General features: G+C 37.2%; 1 protein-coding gene across 1 annotated transcript in view; it reads left to right on the top strand.

Moving 5' to 3' along the window:
- LOC119532008 (RNA polymerase-associated protein LEO1) overlaps positions 1–22365 on the top strand; it is a 54720-nt gene that overhangs the window by 21752 nt on the left and 10603 nt on the right. The window contains exons 2-11 of the mRNA XM_037833962.1: positions 661–1413; positions 3495–3599; positions 5554–5648; positions 6265–6410; positions 7164–7248; positions 10546–10640; positions 11658–11792; positions 12923–13058; positions 14900–15086; positions 20060–20157. Of these exons, the coding sequence (XP_037689890.1) occupies positions 661–1413; positions 3495–3599; positions 5554–5648; positions 6265–6410; positions 7164–7248; positions 10546–10640; positions 11658–11792; positions 12923–13058; positions 14900–15086; positions 20060–20157 (1835 nt within the window). The remainder of the gene's footprint in view (positions 1–660; positions 1414–3494; positions 3600–5553; positions 5649–6264; positions 6411–7163; positions 7249–10545; positions 10641–11657; positions 11793–12922; positions 13059–14899; positions 15087–20059; positions 20158–22365) is intronic.

The raw sequence follows: 22365 nt of genomic DNA on the forward strand, positions 1-22365 counted from the left end.
GAGCTTTTCAAGACCCTTATTTCCTCCCAAGTTTTCAATAGGTCATTTGCCCAACCATTATCCATTGTCCCAGGCAAAAAGGATCTAATACATTTGCCTGTCAATGTATTTGACAAATGACCCTCCAACCCCCAATCCCCTCCAACACCCTCTACCCTACCCCACCCCACCCCACCCCACCCCATCCCCCGTAGCAACCTTAATACTGGGAGAGTTCTAAGTTAGATGAAATGAAGGCAAGCCTTTTGAGCCAGTCTTCCAGGTCAAAACAAGCAATCAGAATTCTTTTTGAGTAAGGTCTGTTCTTTTCCCTGGGTACCAGTACTTATCAGGAATATGGGCTCTTATCTTCAAGGCACTGCTGAGTTGGGGAGCAGGGTATGGTACCAGGTAATTTAAAACAAAAAATTGTCCTCTTTTTTTAAGAAATGAGATTCTGTTGTTGTTGGTTCTCCCAAGCTGTTTGGTTATTCTTGATTAAGTGTATTTCCCTGGTCATGGCAGCTTTACTTTCCAGAGTACTGTGAAAGTTGATTCTAATAGTTTGCCAGTTTTTCATTTCTTTTATATTGGGATGGACTTTTGGATTTCTGTATTCCACTTTTCCCCCTGACATCACCCTACCTTTATATGAAATTGAATGTAAATTTTCCTTCTTAGATTCTGATTCTGGATCTGACTCTGATTCTGATCAAGAGAATGCTGCTTCTGGCAGTAATGCCTCCAGAAGTGAAAGCGATCAAGATGAAAGAGGTGACTCAGGAAAACCAAGTAATAAGGAACTGTTTGGAGATGACAGTGAGGATGAGGGAGCTTCTCATCATAGTGGGAGTGATAATCACTCTGAAAGATCAGACAATAGATCAGAAGCTTCTGAGCGTTCTGACCATGAGGACAATGACCCCTCAGATGTAGATCAACACAGTGGATCAGAAGCCCAGAATGATGATGAAGATGAAGGTCAGCGATCAGATGGAGGGAGCCATCACTCAGAAGCAGAAGGCTCTGAAAAAGCACATTCAGATGATGAAAAATGGGGCACAGAGGATAAAAGTGACCAGTCAGATGATGAAAAGATACAGAATTCTGATGATGAGGAGAGGGCACAAGGGTCTGATGAAGATAAGCTTCAGAATTCTGATGATGAGAAAATACAGAACACAGATGATGAGGAAAGGCCTCCGCTTTCAGATGAGGAGGGACAGCAGCTGTCTGAGGAGGAGAAAGCCAATTCTGATGATGAACAGCCAGCAGCTTCTGACAATGATGATGAGAAACAGAATTCTGATGAGGAAGAACAGCCACAGATATCTGATGAGGAGAAAATGCAAAATTCTGATGATGAAAGGCCACAGGCCTCGGATGAAGAACACAGGCATTCGGATGATGAAGAGGAACAGGACCACAAGTCAGGTAATACATGGATTGAGAACTAAAATGATTTAGTAGAAGCCTCCAAAATAAAGCAGTGGTCCATTTATCTCTTATTCATTTTTCACTCCCATCTTTATAACCGTGTTTTTTCTCTCCTGTCCCTCCCTTTCAGCCTTTTCTAACCCTATATATTTTGCTTTTTTATTTTCTTATTCCTTTTATTCCTGCTATCTCTTCCTGTTCCATGTTAATTGATGGATCAGGAAAACATTTTTTTAAAGAAGCCAGTCTGAATGATATATTGTATTACAGTAGCTAGAAAATGAATAGAGTTGTTTCCATTTCTATAGGTAATTGTTTGAAGAGCATGCCTCTGGTGAGAATAGATTTGCTTGTGGGGAGGGGGGGTCAATACCATTGGAAGGCTCCCATAGGGTAGCTGTACTGAAGTGTAGGTACTAGGTTTCGGATCAGCTTTTTGGCATCCAAAATTGGATCATCCAGAAGTGATAAGTCTCCAAGGTGTTTACTCAAATGAATCAAATTCACAAGAAACTAATGTATAAAAATTGAATTGAAAAATTATTTCAAAAGGATCAGTTATTTCTCCCATCATTATATTCTTTCCCTGGGGGCAAATCTATAGTGAATGCCAAATTACAGTAATCATGAGGTTGATTGAGGAGCATAAAACCCAGAAAATATGAACACAGTTGGATGATCTTGATGGCTAAGGTTGGGCTATGATAGCTTGGTGCATACACCTCCACCCTAGGGAGACATTCTTGGGTGAGGGCATGCATTCCTTAAATACTATAGGAAACAGCCAAATTTTGGCTTTTGGGACCCTCCTTTTATAATAGCCATTTAGACGGTTCTGCTCAAGTTAACAAGTTCTTCATAAAGAGTATAATAAAATTTAGAGATCGCATTTCTTTTTATTATGTAATAACCACTTTGATTAAGTTGGGAGTATTCCTGAAGTAATATCTCAATTGCTTCATTTCTTTAGGTGACTGATTATGTTAATTACATTTTGATACTATCTTTTTAGATGGTTTAAATAGGGAGGAGTGTTTTCCCCAGTAACACATCCCTCACAGGATAGCATTCAAGACCACATTCCGGCAGTGTTAGAGGACTTCGGAATATTTCCAGAGATGGATACAGGTCTGAGTAGGCTGTGGAACTGTAGTAAGAATTCAATAACTATTTCAGAGTTGGGTTGTTTGTATTGTTAGCAGAATCTTTAGGGTTTATAGACTACTTTGCAAATACTAGCAGACTAACACAAGGCAAGTGAGTCGTCAGAGAAAATCTTGTAGCTGGCCACTCTGCTTCACTCTTTTTTTTTTTTTTTTTAATACAGTTTTATTGAGATATATTCTGCTTCACTCTTAATAGTTCTTTAACAGTTCAGTAGATTTTCATAGTTTTTGGGTAGACAATTGAACCATCCAGAAATTGTGATATGTGTGTCTTCTTCCTTTCCAATATTTCTACCTATTTCCTTTTCTTAGCTCTTTTTCTTCTGTAATGAGTTATATAAATTTGATCATAAGTTTCAATACTTCTTTTCTCATTTCTTCCAAGTTTTCCTGCTTACAGAAACAAATGTTGCTTTTTTTAAATTTTATTTTTAAAATTAACACAGTAAAGTTCATTTGTTGTATATGTGTATAGTGCTATTAATTTTAAAATATGTGTAGATTTGTGTAACCACCAACAGTCAGGATACAGAACCATTTTGTCATCCTAAAAGTCTCTCTTGTGGTATCCCTTTGTAGTTACATCTTTCCCCAACCCCTCTCCCCTGGCAACCACTGATTTGTTCTGTCTCTATATTATTGTCTTTTCAAGCATGTCATTGAAATAGAATCATACTATATGTAACCTTTTCAGACTGGCATTTGAGGTTCATCCAAATTGTTACCCTCTTTTTATAATAGCCATTTAGACTATTATAAAAGGAGGGTATCAATAGTTCATTTGTATTTATTGTTGAGTAGTGTTCCATTGTATGTATGTATCACAGTTTGCTTATACCTGATATCGCTTTTAAAGCACTAAAGCTGTAATGTGACTGATGAGATGCAGAACTTTTAATTCTGCCCTTATAGAATCTGCACGAGGCAGTGATAGTGAAGATGAAGTTTTACGAATGAAACGTACGAATGCAATTGCATCTGATTCAGAAGGAGATAGTGATGCTGAGGTGCCAAAAGGTACTGTTATTATTTCTTTTGACGACATCTGATGACAAAAGTAATTCATGTATGTGGTAGAAATTTTGGAAAATGCAGAAAAGCACAAAAAAGAAGGAAAAATTACTTCAAATTCTACTATCTGCCAGTAATCTCAATTAAGTATTTATTTCCATTTCTTTGTCTTCCTTTAACTAGAAGTGCACACTTCTAACCCTGAACATTTACCCCAGAATTCAAGACACACAGAAAGGAGTGTGGATGCTCTTGAGTGCACACAGAGTAGAATAATTTGCTTCTTCATTTATAGTAGTTTCAATGAATCCATTGTTAGGGGGCTATGCCTCTGGTTGGGGTGGAGGTGGCACTGTCCATCTTCAGTTTGAATAATAGCAGTCTCAGGGCAGCTTGTTCTTAACAGGTTAATATAAGATGAAAAACTTGAATTTTAGAGCTATGAGTTAGATGCAGAGTTAAAAAAAATCCAGTGTTAGGTTTGTTATACAGTAGATTTGTTGTAAGCATGGAAGGAGATGTATTTATTTATCTCTATACACAATTATGTTTACAAATGCAAATCACTATGCAATAAAGGTGTTAGTTTAAAAGTTAAAGCAAAAATAATTTTGACAATTTGATTATACATAGCGGTTATTGTGCTGAATAATAATTGGGCATAAACGTATAACAGTTTATGTAGCATATCATAAGTAATGTTATAACTAAAGCACGCAGTTACAAGGTCAACTAGAGAGGAAAAGAGAGTTGGACAGAACAGCAAGTTCTGGGATTTATTTAAAGAGCTTTAGATCTATGACTGGCAGTTATATGCATATGCGTAGACTTTGGAATCAAATGATCTAAGTTAGAATCTTTGTCCCTCTACTTTCCAACTTTATGATTTGGTCAGATTACTTACTTTAAACTTCAGTTTCTGATCTGTAAAAGGGGGATGATGCTAACTGTCTTATGGGATTGTTGTGAGAATTAGATACGTTCATTCTTTCATTTTATTCACAGACACTTATTGAGTATCTACTGTGTATTAGTAGTGTTTTAGGCACTGGGGGTGTAGCAATGATCAAAATATGTTAAAAAAAAAATCCTCCCCTTGTAGAACTCACATTATGGTTAGGTAGAGGTAGGGTAGGAGACTAATAATAATAGGATAAGTAAATTAAATATGTAGTATATTGGATGGTGATAACTGAAAAAAAACAAAAAGTAACTTGGGAAGGGGGTTGAGTAACTTGGGAAAGGGGTAAGTAGTATGGGTAGGTGTGTGGGGTTGTAGATTTGGTGATTTCATCACAAAGACGAACTTCTGAGTATCCTGACATTTTCTTCCTTGCCTCTTCTTTTTCAGTGAGCTTGTCCTCCACCCTGTCTCAGTAATTCACTCTCATAGTCTTATTTTAGACCATAGAGTTCCCATAATTGTAGCCCTTCTGTAATCTCAACTTCAAGCAGTCTACTTTCTGACCTCCCTCCTGTCTTTCTTGTTACTCCCTCTAGACCCCACCTTGATTTATTGGTTTATATAGATTGTTGTTGTATTTCCTTTATTTGGTTGATGTTCTGGTCCAAGAGAAGACATGGTCCTGTAATTTTGAAACTCAAGGCACTTAACGTAGAAAGTAGGCCCGTATATGGAGATCTTAAGCCCTAACTTTGAGTATCTAGACTGTAGGAGGACATTTGGGCTCCTGGGAAATAAAGGTAAGTAGAAGAACAAGGATGCAGAAAATGAAGGGAGAAAGAAGTGCCTCATGTGCAACTTTACCTTTCACTGGTTTTGCATCCTTTCCTGTCTACAGACATTATAGACAGGCTTTTGAGAGCCAGGTTCAGAGCTGTGTTTCCTGGTGGTTTCCTGGTGCCTAGTCCAGAAACCTTGGGAATATGGTGAAGAGATCGGCTTTGAAGAACTTAGTTACAGAAATTAATACTGTGCATTTTGCCTTCTACATTGAAGATAATAGTGGAGCCATGGATCTATTTGGAGGTGCAGATGATATATCTTCAGGGAGTGATGGGGAAGATAAACCACCCACCCCAGGGCAGCCTATTGTAAGTAAAATTACTAATGTGAACTGGGCCCCTTATTCATGGGTAGGTAAAAAGTTTCAAAGGCTGAGGAACTCTCCTGTGCCAAGAAGAGGAAGCTGATAACTGAATGTCAGTGTGAAAAATAAATGAACATACGACTTTCTTAATTATGAAGGGAATGCTTGGTTAAAAGAGGGTGTAGAAGTGTTTGCCCAGAATGATATTGGTGCCAAGGCTTGGGGCCTAAACTGTAAGGAAATATGATTTGAGAACAATTAACTTAAATGGTTCTCTTATTCGTGACCAAAAAATGTGTGCTGTGTTCATAATCTTTCCTAATTTTAATTGTTAGTTACTTCATATTGAAGTGTTGATCAATTTCACACTTCTGTTGCTGAATATCTGCAAGATGGATTTATCACAAAGGAGACATTTTCTTGATGCATCCAAACTGATCTTGTTTCTCATGAGTTTTTTGGGGGGTGTGGGTGGGTAGGTCTGGGAGTTGGTGTTGCTTTAGCCCTAAAGTGATGAATAAATACGCTTTTTGCCTAAATAAGTCATTAATATGTAGAGGTTGAGCTAGACCACTTCTAGGGTCCCTTCAAGCTCTAAAATTTTGTGATTCTTTTATTAGGATGAAAATGGATTACCTCAGGATCAACAGGAGGAAGAGCCAATTCCTGAGACCAGAATAGAAGTAGAAATACCCAAAGTAAACACTGATTTAGGAAATGACTTGTATTTTGTTAAACTGCCCAACTTTCTCAGTGTAGAGCCCAGGTAAGGGGATTAATTAAAAGTTTTCTTCTTGATGTTGAATAGAAATATGTGGAATTGTTAATATTTTTCTTATTTTACATGACTTGACTCATCACAAAAATGGAAAATTCCTAATGTGTCTTGGAAAAAATAAATCAAGCATATCCTGTTGTAGAAAAAGAATGGGTTTTTAATGCTTGCAATTGTTTTTAGCAGTTTGATACTTTCTTATTAATTAACAGATGTCTCAAGTCTTTAAAGTGTTTTTGACTAGTGCGGCCCTGAAAAAGATGAAATTTAGAGTAGGGAAATTTACTAGAAAAACTGCAAACATCCACCATAGCAGCCATGGTGGATCTAGAAAAATTAATGGTTTTGGACAACTAAACAGTGTTGATGGGTATTAGTCACTAAGTAACAGTCAAGCACTTGTACAATTTACATTTTTTCCACCAAGCAAAATGATGTTGAATGCTAAGGTTTATGTGACCCATTCTTTGGAAGGCTAAACATAAGAATAAATAATATTTTGAATATTTAGCCTTGCTTGCACTTTATTTCAAACAATGTGTTTTAATACCAAATTTGAAAAAAAAAACAAAACGATAATTTGAATACTTCCTTGAAGTTGAGCATGAAAATAGGTTACCATTATGATTTTTATTTATGTAATGAGTTTTCAATATAGTGGTATATATTAATAGAGATAGTATTCTATAGCAGTAATAACATTCCTTATCAAATATAATAGTTTATTTTATAAACAATTTGTAGGCCTTTTGATCCTCAGTATTATGAAGATGAATTTGAAGATGAGGAAATGCTGGACGAAGAAGGTAGAACCAGGTTAAAATTAAAGGTACCATTGCATGCTTTACTCCTTTCTTTTTTTTCTTTTATAAAGTAAAACTTGGAGATTCTAACTTGAGACTTGAACTTTGGAAAATGATCCTTTATATTTACTGTTCTGTCAACAAGTGAACTGTATGCCTTTTCAGAATATTTCTAGGTAAGAAAATATATAGGTTTTTTTTCTGTAGAGGTGTTACTTTTCTAATGCTTTTCTCACTGTTACACTTTTTTGATGCTTTCTTAAAATTGTTAGGTGCTTCCTTCAGAATAAGTACCTCTGTGGTTAGTTATGTAAGACTATCTCCATATATACTAACAATTTTCTGTAAGAGGAGATTATTCAGGTTCTTTAATCTATGCATAAATAAATCATGTAGAAAAGGAGACTGTCACCATGTGGCTCTCTTTTTGTGTGTTCTTTTGATGGTTCTTGTTAATTGTTAGAGGAGATTTTTACTGTACTGAATTCCCATTATGCTTCTCTTTAATTCCTTGTACTAACTGGTTACCTCTATGCATGGAAGGCATCTAACCTCCCTTTGAACAAAGAGGATGTAGGTTAAGCAGACATTTTAGAGCTGGAGTTGTACCAAGGAACAGATTTAGCTAAACCCATGATACTGAAATTGGAGCTATGCATTTACAATTCTTAAATCTGAAGAATTTTCTGTAAGTACCTTATTTTCCACTGTAGTGGATGTTGTACATAGTCCTAGAATGTTAAGAAGTGGCAGCCTAGCATTCTTAGAATTCAGGGGCTGAATTTTAAAATTTCTAGCAATACCATCTCTTAAATGTGTAGTAGATATATTCAAGTACCTAAAGAACCTATAGTTTCTATCCAAAAGACATGGGCTTCCAGAGCTTTTCAGGAGATTTCAGTACTTTTCTTCTTCTGGATGGAAATTCAAACCAAATGAGAAAGTGGAGATAAACTGTGGCAATGGTCACACAATTGATAGTTTATAGTTCTTAGACTGTTTTTTTCTTTTTTTAAATTAGAGAAGTTGTCGGTTTACAGAAAAATTAGCATAAAACACAGAAATATCAAAACTTAGACTGTTTTTTGTTTTTCGCTGCCTTTCACCCCTGCCATTAACCCATGTGTTAACCATGTGTTAATATTATTTCCTTGGAACAGTATGAATTTCTTGTGACTATTTTAGTGACTCTGGCCTTAACCTTTTTCACCCTGCCTACTTTTATCACTTCCTTTTTATTATCGCTCATCATTTATGTAAATTAATGTGGTAGCTCCTTATTTTTTGACTATTTTTCCTTTTTCTTACTTTCATCTGTCATGTACATCAGTGATTATTATATTTTCAGACCATATGATGCCAGATAATACTTTAATGACCTAAAAATTAGAAATAAAGATTTCACTCTAAAACCTTGATACTTTAAAGTACAAAATGTCACTTCTAGCACGGACTGCTTTCTTTGAAAACCTTGGTTTGTGATGGAAAATAATCCTTGACCCTTCATTTCTTGAGTGATGTTTAAGACTAGGCTGGCCAATCTTAAGTCTCCTTAAAAATTCATATAGAATCAATTGGTGGTGGTGTAATTTTTTAATGAACAAGGAACCAAGTACAGTTTCTATATCTCTATGAGGTCCTCTCTCTTTAGAAGTACTTTCATGGTTCCTTCATCCCAATATGGGAAGACTAACGGTGTATCCCATCATAGCATTGTTATTGTTTGAATCTCCTTGTATAATAGGAAACATTTTTCAGAATGGCTTTTGAGTTAATAATAGCCCACATACATTTGCATTTTTATGTATATAGTTAACCTATTGTGTAGGGGAGGGAAGACAGGATTTGTGATAGATTTTTTGTTTTCTTTTTTAATTCTTTAAAAGGAGAATTTTAAGCATATAAAAATACAGTGAGAATAGTATGATGAATTCTCACGTACCCATCACCCATTTCAATAGCTTTCAACCCATGGGCAGTCTTGTTTCATCTATGTTCCTTATCCCCCTTCCTTAGACTATTTTGAAATAGATCTCAGACCCAATGTTGTGGTATCATATTTAATTCATGAATGTTACTGATTTCTTTAATTAGCTGGATTTTTAGTTGTTTGTTTACTTAGTGAGGAATAAAGAAGGAAAGGGAAAGACTGGAAGAGAACCATTAGGACTCAGTTGCAAAGTCAGTCTCAGCTAACAGAGTGGAGATCCAAAAAATCTAAATGGTAGTGGGAGCAGCTATTTTGAGGGTTTATGATGGGGAAATAGGCATGAGGAAGCATGGTCTTAGACCTATCAGTTTTCAAAACGTTGACTTCTCTCTGCTGCATTCTTCATGCTCGTTCTTTTTATTCTTGAGTGTATCACTTTTTTATTCTTTACTGTCATTTTAGTGGATTTCCAGGATGTGGCAGTGATAAATGGCATACATTCAATGTGCCATATTTTGCTGGAAGTCCACTGAGTTTTTAATTTCAATTACAATGTTTTTCATTTCTGGAAACTCTTGAATGTTTTTCAAACCTGGCTGGTGCTTTGATAATATCTTGCTTTTTCCTTACAGTTTTTCTACTTTCCTTTACCTCTTCAATACTTTTAAGTGTAGCATTTATTATAATTTCTGTTAGATTTTCCACCTATTCAGGGTTCTTAGGGAGCTAGTCTCCTTGTCTGTTTTGTTTGCAAGCTGTCACTTATGGCTTATTATCTTGTGTTTCATAATTTTTTACTTGTCAACTCACCTTAAATGAGGCTTATTTTTTTCTGTGGGAATCCAGTGTGGTTTGGGTTATTGCAGCATTTTTCCACAGTTGTTCTGGATGAGCTTCTGCCACTCCACTAATGTCATGGCTTGGAGTTTGCCACCATGCTTGTAAGATAAAGCTGCACTCCAAACTTGCTCAGACCTGGGTTTTAATTTTCACAGGTTACTCTTTTCCCCTTACTCATATGTGGAGAGTAAGAGTTTTTAGCTCTGCCAGAGAACCTGCTTTATATATGGATCCCAGTTTTAAGCTGCTGTTTCATATGGATCCATGGTTTATTTCCTATACATTGTAGCTCTTACTGTGTCTTACAGTCTGCTCATATGCTCTGGCTTTCAGCTCCTTCTATGACTCTGGCACTAGTTGCTCATAAATTCCCTAAGCATTTGTTTTGCTGCTGTTGATTTATACAACATCTCTAGGTGATTGAAGCAAGAGGGTTCCAGTGTTGTCTCTTTTTGTATCACCGTGTACTTTTGCTTGTTTTATGATTATGAGTCTCTTGAGAAAAGAAAAGCATCAAACTACAGTTTTCTGATGCATTTGTGTTTTCAAACAGGTAGAAAATACTATAAGATGGAGGATACGCCGGGATGAAGAAGGAGGTGAAATTAAGGAAAGCAATGCTCGAATAGTCAAGTGGTCAGATGGAAGGTACGCACAAAATGTCTGAAGACTATTGAAATACCCAGAATTTAGCCAAGAGGGATCAAGTGTTTGGAGTAGGACCTTATTTTTGGGCCACTTCTTATGGAAGAATTTCTGTTTTCTAGCCTCTGGCATTGCATAGAAAACCTTAGAAAAATAAATAGGAAATTGAATTGAGGTCATTCCTTCTGGTGGGAGACATTAAAAGTGGGCCTAAAAATGAAATAAGCTTCAGTGGCAGAGAGATTCCAAAAGGAGCCGAGAGGTCACTCTGGTGGGCACTCTTACGCACACTTTAGACAACCCTTTTTAGGTTCTAAAGAATTGGGGTAGCTGGTGGTGGATACCTGAAACTATCAAACTACAACCCAGAACCCATGAATCTCGAAGACAGTTGTATAAAAATGTAGCTTATGAGGGGTGACAATGGCATTGGGAAAGCCATAAGGACCACACTCCACTTTGTCTAGTTTATGGATGGATGAGTAGAAAAATAGGGGAAGGAAACAAACAGACAAAGGTACCCAGTGTTCTTTTTTACTTCAATTGCTCTTTTTCACTCTAATTATTATTCTTGTTATTTTTGTGTGTGTGCTAATGAAGGTGTCAGGGATTGATTTAGGTGATGAATGTACAACTATGTAATGGTACTGTAAACAATCGAAAGTACAATTTGTTTTGTATGACTGTGTGGTATGTGAATAAAATGAAGATAAAAAAAAAAAAAAGAAAAAAAAAAAAGTGGGCCTAAAATGTGACCATCCTCTTTGGCTACAGCACTAAAAGTTGATGTTTTTGAAAAACTCTCTTTCATGGGGAAAGTAGTAGAGGCTGGGTAAATGTCCTAGCATTGGGTACTTGTATGTAGTCAGTCCATTTTTCACAGCATGCCATTTTTCTTTTCTTTCTGTCTGAATTCTTTGTAAGGAGAGGAATCAGCAGTTCAGTCACATTTTATGTGAAGCAAAAATGGTAGAATGAAAGCTTTATGATTTTAATATGTCAAGTATTTCTTGTTTTCAGCATGTCACTGCATTTAGGCAATGAAGTGTTTGATGTTTACAAAGCTCCGCTGCAAGGTGATCACAATCATCTTTTTATAAGACAAGGTACTGGTCTACAGGGACAAGCTGTCTTTAAAACCAAACTCACCTTCAGGTAACTATTCTTGTCATGTATTATTTGTTAAGGTAAAAGGAGCAAAATATAGATATTGTCCAAAAAGCCTGACTCTCTCCTGAGTGACGTAACCTCACAGCGTAGTGCATCAGTGACCAAAATTTGGTTCTCAGTTCTGAAGGTTCAAAGGTTATTTTATGAAGTTTATCAAGGTTATTTTATCTGTTTCTTGGGAAATTAGACCATGTTAACCAAATTTACAAGACACTGTTACGTAAAGTAGAATGTCAATCTAATTCCAGTGATTACCTTATCTGCTTAGAGTCCTGGAATACTTGTCTCTGCTGGTCAGTTGTTCTTTCTTTTTAGCAGAACTGATCTGGGAAATTAATTAATAGCTAAAAATTGTTGGTGTGCATGCTGTCAGAGGAAAGGAAAGGAGTTGGTTGTGAAAAGCTGGGTTCATGCCATTGCCTTAGGCTACTGAATCTAATACAACTGCAGGGATATATCCTCCAGACTGAAATGGAACACTCAGGTCAGTTGGTGAGGGCATTCCCCTTCTTGAGATTGTGTAGAGATTACAGTGAAATATTCATGTTTTTCTTTTCTTGATTCTAAGCAGACCATCCTCCTTGCTTAATGCTTATCTTTAGGGGGCATAATATTTTTGATTAGGATTAAGCTTTTTGAGAATTGTTATGGGCAAGAGCATAGTCTTTGAATCCCATGTCACTTGTGTGACCTTGTACAAATTTCTCAACCTCTCTTAGCCTCAGTTTCCTAATCTATAAAATGCAGATAATAATTACCTCACAGGGTAGATGTGGCAATGATGTCAAATAACATGTAAAACACAAAGCACAGTGCCTGGCACATGGTATTCAGTAAATGCTGCTTGAATCTATCCATTTACTGCTTGTGGAAGGCAATTATGCTCTACAAAGCCTTCTGTTTTTCACTTTATTTGTGAGATAAGAATGTCTCAATAAGCCAAAAAATGAAGAAAGTTCAGAGGCGCTCACCTAGTATATTCAGTTTAGTGGCCATGCCTATTCTTACGAATATGAAATGGTCACTTGTTTCTGTGATGTTGATATAACTGCTGACAATTATATTTGGTAAACAAATTTTTACCAAAAAGACGTTTTTTTCCCATTTCCTGACAGACCCCACTCTACAGACAGTGCCACACATAGAAAGATGACTCTGTCACTTGCTGATAGATGTTCAAAGACACAGAAGATTAGAATATTACCAATGGCTGGTCGTGATCCTGAATGCCAACGCACAGAAATGATAAAGGTATGTTTGCTAGGCTGTTTCCTGGCATTTTTGTTATATTAAGAATAGCATTTCCCAAAATGTTTGTTCATCATCTATTCTTGCCCCACCTTTTCCCCTTCCAGTTGACATGATCAGGGACGGGCCTCATTTTGTAAGCATTTTGCGAAACAGTAGGTGATATAGTGATGGTAGTAAAATAGGCACAAGGTCTCAGGAATTCTCCTACCAGTTCCTGAGATTTCATCAACAAACTGGTGAGTGAAAAGATCTGAACTTTCACAGGTAATTTAAAAGATGATCAAATCATCTATGTCTCATGTCAAAAATCAGTGGAAATGTTAGAGATTCAGTCTAAAATAGGATAAGTAGGAATAGGCCAGGAATTTGAATAGGAGAGTTCCTAAAGCAAAATCAGATAAAGAGTAAGTATAGGTTATTGTTTTTATAAGTTCAGTTTATAATATCCTACCTGGTAGGTTTTCAAATTTTACACAACTGTCAGTTAGGTACAAATTTAATTCTGTTGCATTGTCCCTAAATGATGAATTGTGAGCTTTTATTGACACTCTTGGTCTCTGGTGGAGCACTTGACTTTGAGAAGCTGAATACAGTGGTACAGTCCCATTATCCCTCCTTTTTGTTCTTCTCTGATCCCAGATAGATCTTGGCCATTGCCCTGCCTGATTTATGTGATTACATTCCTTAGTGCAAACATACATGGTGAAGCCAAGGCAGTTCAGTTGCCTCAGGACCTTTCTTACTAATCGCATTTCACCTTCTGCTCAAGTTTTGCACCTGGGCCTCTACTTTTCCTCCATCCTGTATTTTGTTCATGGAGGCAGGTTAACTAAATCAGATTCAGTAGCAGTACCTACTACAGCAGGGTGCAGGGGCAATGGGTTTGGAGTCTTGCTTCTCGCTCCATTTCCCCACCTTTTGTGCTTGGGCTAGAGGAGCTAAAGGGAACTGTAGACACCAGTTTCAGCACTATTGGAAGAGCCCCTGAACGACCTTGAAAGTTCTTACAAACCCTTCTCCACTTCCCTAGATTCTGTGAAAAAGCAGATGAGGGATCATCAGCTGTTTCGCAATCAGTCCTTTTCCCACTGGCAGGGATATTTACTCTATACTCAGTATAGCCTCATACTACTTAACGGAACAGTTTGCTGCATCATATTTCTAGCAATAGAATTGGAGTTGTATGCAATAATATAGATCAATTTGAATAAGAATGATCTTCAAAGAAATGCCAGAATATTTTTGACCCACTCAAATCCTGTCCCTGCCTTGTGAAAATCATTTCACAATATTATTGTGCTGATCACCAGGCAGTTCAAAGGAACTGAAGACCCTACTTTAAGGCTCAGGCACCTTCCCCTATCAGGACTTTCCTATATCTTGCTGTCAGAAGCTGTGGGGAGCTCTTGGAGTTGAGGGGCCTGAGCAGGAATATCTGGGAACCATGGTAGTTTGGTGGAGCCTGGGCGAGTCAGGTGTATGTGGCTCAAGGATGAACAGAAACAGCCTTCACTGCCCAGGGAGTCAATTCAAGTGTTCCCGGGTGTGGCTAAGGTTCCTCAGGGCTAGTAGCTTTAACATGGCTTTGACTGATCGCAGAGAGGATGGTGCTCCCAAGAACATGCCTCTTCACTCTTATATTGCCTTCACGTCTTAAAACTAAACAAAACAGTCCACTGTGTGGGAACAGAGCTATAGTATGGAGAAAACTGTACTCTGAAAACACTTGAAATAGGTGTTACCCTGGGCTAAGCATTTGCAATACATTCTTTATAGTAAAAATAGGTTCCAGTGGCCATGAAAGGCGTTCATTTTTTTTAGTTAATTGTTTTTTTTCACAGAAAGAAGAAGAACGTTTGAGGGCTTCTATTCGTAGGGAATCTCAGCAGCGCCGCATGAGAGAGAAACAGCACCAGCGGGGGCTAAGTGCTAGTTACCTAGAACCTGATCGTTACGATGAAGAGGAGGAAGGTGAGGAGTCCATCAGCTTGGCTGCCATTAAAAACCGATACAAAGGGGGCATTCGAGGTGAGTCTGGTGCAGAATTTAAATTCCTCATTTGGAGTTCAGGCACTTATCTTTGCTTTGGACATAATCTGAATGCCAAGTCACTGGATACTTTATTTTATTTATATATTTTTTTAATTTTAGATTCAGTTTTATTGAGATATGGTCACATACCCTACAGTCATCCACAGTGTACAATCAGTTGTTCACAGTACCATCATATAGTTGTGCATTCACCACCAAAATCAATTTTTGAACATTTTTATTACTCCAAAGAAAAAAAAGTTAAAAAAAAAACACAATAAAAATATAAGAACACCTAAAACATTCCATCCCCAACCCCCCTATTTTTCATTTACTTTTTGTTCCCATTTTTCTACTCATCTGTTCATACACTGGATAAAGGGAGTGTGAGCCACAAGGTTTTCATGATTGCACAGTCACACCATGTAAGCTACATAGTTATACAATTGTCTTAAAAAATCAGGGCTGCTGGATTGCAGTTCAGCAGTTTCAGGTATTTCCTTCTAGCTAATCCAATACACTAAAAACTAAAAAGGGATATCTATATTAAATGCATAAGAATAACCTCCAGAATGACCTTTCAACTCTATCTGAAATCTCTCAGCCACTGAAACTTTATTTTGTTTCATTTCACTTCCCCCTTTTGGTCAAGAAGTCTTTCTCAATCCCATGATGCTGGGTCCGGGTTCATCCCTGGGAGTCATGTCCCATGTTGCCGGGGAGATTTACACCCCTGGGAGTCATGTCCCATGTAGGGGGGAGGGCAGTGAGTTTACCTGCCGAGTTGCCTTAGAGAGAGAGGCCATATCTGAGCAACGAAAGAGGTTCTCTGTGGGTGACTCCTAGGCACTATTATACATAGGCTTAGCCTCTCCTTTGCAGTAACAAGCTTCATAAGGCAAGCCCCAAGATTGAGGGCTCGGCCTTCTAAATTGGTAGTCTCCAATGCTTGTGAGGATATCAGTAATTCCCCAGGTGGGGAAAGTTAATATTTCCACATTTTCCACTAGTCCCTCAGGCGGGCTTTGCAAATACATTTTTTTTCTCTGCCCAAATTACTTTGGGATGTTTGGGGGTTTCACACTAAACTATAAGAACCAACCAGATCTCACTCCCTATTCAAAGTGCCATGCATTTATGGTGTTTGAGTAAACTGACAGTACAAGTTAAATTATCTGGTGTGTCACAGAAAATACAGATTTTGCACCAAATAAACATATCTTTCTTTGGTCTCATACAAAATTTGAGGTTTTAAAACACAGTCAATATCGTCTTTTACCCTTTAGTCTGACTTGCCTTAGTCCTGACCAGATACGCTTCTTTTGTATCTCTAATTGAATTCTGAACTCTTTTTCAGCTTTTTTAACAGTTGCTATATGGGATAATACTGACATTCATAGCTGCCACACTCTAGCTCTTAATCTCAGATGTCACACAGATACTCAAAGTTTTAGGGACAGACCAGGTTATACACAAAGAGCTCAGCATCTCAGAATTTAGAGATAACCATTACACCTCAGGAATAGATGTGACTGTTATAAGAGCTTACAATCTAGGGACTTCTACAATAAGCCTTCCCCTGATAACCTGTGCTCTCAGATCCAATTCTCAGAGTTTGCACACTGTAGTTAGTCCATGTTAGTGAAGCATTATAATGTTTGTCTTTTCATTTCTGGTTTATTTCACTCAACATACTGTCCTCAATGTCCATTCACCTAGTTGCATATGCTTCTTATCTTAAAGTATGATTTGGAATTAACTGTTATCTCCCATGAAGGCTGTAATTGTCTACTTTGGAAGAGTAGTGGTAGCTGTCTCTTTAGTCGCCCTATACACAAGCCTTTTTTTTTTTTAATAAATTTTTTTATTATGAAATTTAACATATATACAGTGCAGTGATAACTTTCAAAGTATGATTTAACAAGTAGTTAGAAAATTTCAAAGAATGTTATGGGTTACAGTTCTACAATTTCAGTTATTTCCTTATTGTGATATATGACATAAACAGAAATGTGATAACTTTCAAAGTATGATTTAACAAGGGGTTATATCGGTAATTTCAAAGAATGTTATGGGTTACAGTTCCACAATTTCAGTTATTTTCTTATTTTGAAATATAAGATGTATACAGAAAGTTGATAACTTTCAAAGTACAATTTAATGAGTAGTAATAGAGCAAATTTCAAAGAATATTACAGGTTACAGCCACCATTTCAGTTATTTCCTTCTAGCTATTCTAGTACCTTAGCATCATATATATAAATATATATATATATATGAATATTCAGTATTTGTAATCCTTTGTTAAATCCTATGTTGTCTGTTGCTACCCTGTTCCTCTTGTTTAATCACTTTTTCAATCTTCAAGGGGGTCTAGGCAGTGACCACCCTAACTTGTTCATATTGAAAAAGGGTGTCGACATTATGGGGAAGGGGGCTGCATCTGATTGTTGTTCTTAAAGAGGCTGTTGCCTCTGGGTTTTAGGACTTGACTGGCATAGGAACACGGGTGAATTTAAGTTTCTGAAAAATATACTTAGTGAGTGAAACTTTTATAGAATATCAGATAGGGACCTAGATATTTTGGGACTACTGTTGGTTAGGGCTTGGCATACTGTTGGCATTTGGGATATCTAGCTGGAGCTTGCAGAACAGTAATCTCTAGGATAGTCTCTCAATTCTACTTGAAATTTCTTAGCCACTATAATCTTATTTGTTACCTTTCTTTTCCCCTTTTTGATTGCGAAGGCATTTTCGGTCCCTTGATGTCAGGACCAGGTTCATTCCTGGGAGTTGTGCCCCACGTTGCCACGGAGATTCACTCCCCTGGGAGTCATGTCCCTTGTAGAGGGGAGGTTAATGAATTTATTTGCTGGGTTGGGCTTAGAGAGAGAAAGGCCACATTTAAGCAACAAAAGAGGGTATCTGGAGGTGCCTCTTAGGCATAATTACAGAGAGGCTTAGCCTCCCTTTTACAGCCATGATTTTCACAAGAGCAAGCTTCAAGATCAAGGGACAGAAGCCTTTTTGATATTTAAAAGCAGTTAGACTATATGTAATAGGAATATCTTACCAACTCTAAACTAATAATAGGGATGAATAATTAGCAGCTGATAAGAACTCTGGGATGTATTGTGTTATGATAATTGTTTAAAGTTGGGAGTGATTATGATTGTACAACTAAGTGAAGATAATGTAAGAAACTGACCATTTATCTTGGGATAGAATATATATTAAATCAAGCTAGGAACCTACTACTTAATAAATCAAGCCCTTGACTTGAGACTTGCTTTTCTGAAATTTAGGGTTGTATATGGGAGGCTGAGTCCTCCTATAATTATGCCTATGAGGCGCCTCCAGGCAACCTCTTTGCTGCTCAGATGTGGTGTTTCTCTCTCTAAGCCCAACTCTGCAAATAAATTCATTAACCCATGTCCCCCCCCCACACACACACACACGCACACACAAAGGACATGACTCCCTAGGGTATGAATCTCCCTGGCAATGGGAGATGATTCCCAGGAACGAGCCTGGCCCTTGCAGTGAGGGATAGAAAATGCCTTCTTGACCAAAAGGGGTTAAAAAAGAAAAGTAACTTGGGAAAGCCATGTGGATCACACTCCCCTTTGTCCAGTGTATGGATGGATGAGTAGAAAAATGGGGGCAAAAAAAAAGAGGAAAAAAAAGCACCCAGTGTTCTTTTTCGCTTTAATTTTTATTCTTACTATTTTTGTGGTAATGAAAATGTTCAAAAACTAATTTTGGTGATGGATGTACAACTATACGGTGGTACGGGGAACAATTGATTGTACGCTTTGTATGACTGCATGGTATGTGGGTATATCTCAATAATATTGAATTATTTAAAAAAAAAATAAAGAAAGAAAGGTAACAAGCTGAGGTCACAGTGGCTGAGAGATCCCCAAAAGAGTTGAGAGGCTGTCCTGGAGGTTTTTCTTATGCAAGCTCCAGCTAGACATCCCAGTTGCCCACGGCATTCCATGCCCTTACCAAAAGTAGTTTGCAAACACCTAGGACTCTACTTGACATTCTATAAAAGATGCACTCACTAAGTTTTGTCTTTCAGAAACTTAAATGCACTAGAGTGTTCCTAAACCAGACAAGTCCTAAAACCCAGAAGCAACAGCCTCATTAAGATTAACTATCAGATGTGGCCCCCTTCCCCATACTGTCGGGACGCCCTTTTAATATGAACAAATTAGGGTACTCACTGCCTAGACACCGCTGAAGATGGAGAAAGAGATTAAGTGAGAGGAAGGAGTAGCAACAAAAAAGGTAAGATTGAACAAAGGTCTATGAATACTGCAACTTTATATAATTATATGTATATTTTTGGATGCTGGGGTGTTGGAATGGCTGGAAGGAGGTAAATGACATGGTATAACTATAGTCTGTAGTGTCCCTTGGGATTTGCTCTATAGCTGCTTGTTGACTTGTGCCTTGAAGGTCTTCACCTTTCTGTATCTTCCTTGTATTGCATAACAAGGAAAGAACTGAAATTGTGAAACTGTAACCCATAACAATTTTTGAAATTACCTATATGACTGCTTGTTGAGCTATACGTTGACAGATGACACCTTTTGGTATGTATGTTACATTTTACAATAATGGAAATGGCTGAAGTTGTGGAACTGTGACCCACGACATTCTTTGAGATTTGCTCTCTAACTACTTGTGAAATCATACTTTGAAAGTTATCACTGTTATGTATATATGTTAAAGTTCACAATAAAAAAAAGGAAAAACAAAAGAAAAAAGTGGTCAGATGAACCATTCTTCATTTCAGCATATGTAAAACTTACATTTATCTTTAAATAAAAATATTCAAAATTATTTAGTTCTAGGAAAAATGTACAGAGGGAACTAAAGATATTCATCATAAGAATATTTCAGGAATGAATAAGATCACTCTCTTTGAAAGACAACCATGACCTTTTTTCTTTTTCCAGAGGAAAGAGCCAGAATCTATTCTTCAGACAGTGATGAGGGATCAGAAGAAGATAAGGCCCAAAGACTACTCAGAGCAAAGAAACTCAACAGTGATGAGGTAAAGCCAACTCTATTCAATTCTAGGGGTTTACTATGTACCCAGGAGCCAGAAGCTCCTGGGAATGAAGAGCCCGCAGATCAAGTGGGCATTCAGTTGTCTACACACATCACTGGAAATTCTGTGAGAGAAATACAGTAACAGGACTAAGAGTGGCCAGAGGAAGGTCAGGTACGTGTGCTCAGGTGGGTCTTGGAAGGCTGCATGGAGGAGGAACTGGGTCTTAGGAATAATTAGAAGCTTGCAGGTCAGACAGGCCAGGGTGAGGCATTCCAAGTGACTGAAAAGGCCTGTAGGTAAAGAATTGGGTCTTATGTAGAGAACTTTGTCATTGTGGGTAGAACAGAGAATGCATCTGTTTTCTTTTTTTTCTTTTTTTATCGTTGATACATATTTTTTGATTATGGAAATCATTCTTGTAATGGGAAAACCTGTTTTCTTTTTTCTTTTTGGACAAAATTATAATTAAATTTTAACAGTAACTTTTTTTTAATTGTAAGATATAGGTTTTGAGAAATTTTAAGTCTTAATTATGAAACAGCATATATTGATATCTGTATGTAATGTTCATTCTTCTGATAATTATTTATTGAGCAATATTCTCTGTACCAAGCAATATTCTAGGCTCTGGGATATAGATATGAGCAAAACAGTGAGAAATCCCTGGCCTTGGAGTTTATATTCTTAGGCAGCTAGACAATAAACAAAACAAATAAGTAAAATATTGCATAGGGCATGCCAGATCGTGATTAGTACTAAAGAGAAGAATAAAGCAGGTGGGGGTTACAGGGAGTGCCTAGAGGGCAGGTAGTTGTGAGAGTTGGGATGTGAAAGAGAGTTGGGGAGGTATTCAGGGAAGCTCTCATTGGGCATGGTGAACTTTGAATAGAGACCTAAAGGAGGTCAGAGAGTGAGCCATTCAGCAATTTGGTGAGTATTCCAGGCTGAAGGAATAATAGCTAGTGCAAAGACCCTAAGTGGGAGAAAGTCTGGTATGTTTGCAGAACAGCAAGGAGGCTCATGAAACTAGAATGATGAAGAGGAGGTCAGAAAGTTGATGGAACTAGATCACATAGGGCCTTGTAGGTCATTTTAATACCTATTTGGTTTTTATTCTGAGTGAAATAGGATGCTATTGGATGGTTTTGAATAAAGGAGAGATGATAGAATTTAACATTTAATAGAATCACCCACGGTTGTATAGAGAGTAGGTTCACTGTGTCAGAGAAAATGGGCCCACCTTTGTTTCCCAAATAGATGCATAAAGGCAGCAAAGCAGAGCTGAGAGAGTAGGGACTTTGGAGTTTCACAAGACCATCTAGTTTTGAGTTCTGCTTTGATCTGGGATGTCTGATTTCTTTGTATTTCAGTTTTCTTTCAAAGTTGCTGTAAAATTTAAAATTTAAAAATTTATGTCTTACATGGAAATTACCCGGCTTTCATTAGTATTTCAGAATGTGATGAAATTGGAATTTTTTAAGGCATATGTAAAAAATTGTCAACCATTTCAGCATTTGTGCTTTGAAAAGCACACCCAAACTGTAAGATGATTATTCCTCATTTAAGTCAGTCTTGAGTGAATCAATAATGTATTAGACAGCATTATTATTAATTAAAAACAATAAAAAACTAATTGTTGTTTGATAAAGCTACTTAGCTGAAATTCCTATTTTATGATCCTGTTATCTTTGTCTGAAAATACCCTTATTTTGCTCTCTTGAAAGATGTTTTCAATGGGTATACAATTCTAATGTCAAACCTATTTCTCTTAGAAGTCTTCTGGCTTCCATTATTATTATTGAGAAGTCAGCTATCATCACTTCTTTTTTAGTATTTTGAATATGCATCTCACTGCCTCCTGGCCTCCATTGTTTCTAATGAGAAGTTGGCTGTTAGTTTTATTGGGGTTTCCTTGTACATGATAAGTCTCTTGCTGCTTTCAAGATTTTCCCTTTGTCTTAGTCTTTCAGTATTTTGCTATGATGTCTTTGTGTGTGAATCTCTTTGAGTGTATCCTACTTGGATTTTGTTGAGCTTCTTGGTGGTTGTTCCGGTTTGCTAATGCTGCCATTATGTAAAATACCAGAAATGGATTGGCTTTAATAAAGAAGATTTGTTAAGTTACAAGTTTACAGTTCTATTGTCCAGACTAAGGCATCAACAATGATACCTTCACTGAAGAACAGCCAATGGGTCTGGAATCCTTCC

Source organism: Choloepus didactylus, chromosome 4 (genome assembly GCF_015220235.1).
Source record: "Choloepus didactylus isolate mChoDid1 chromosome 4, mChoDid1.pri, whole genome shotgun sequence".
NCBI lineage: Eukaryota > Metazoa > Chordata > Mammalia > Pilosa > Megalonychidae > Choloepus > Choloepus didactylus.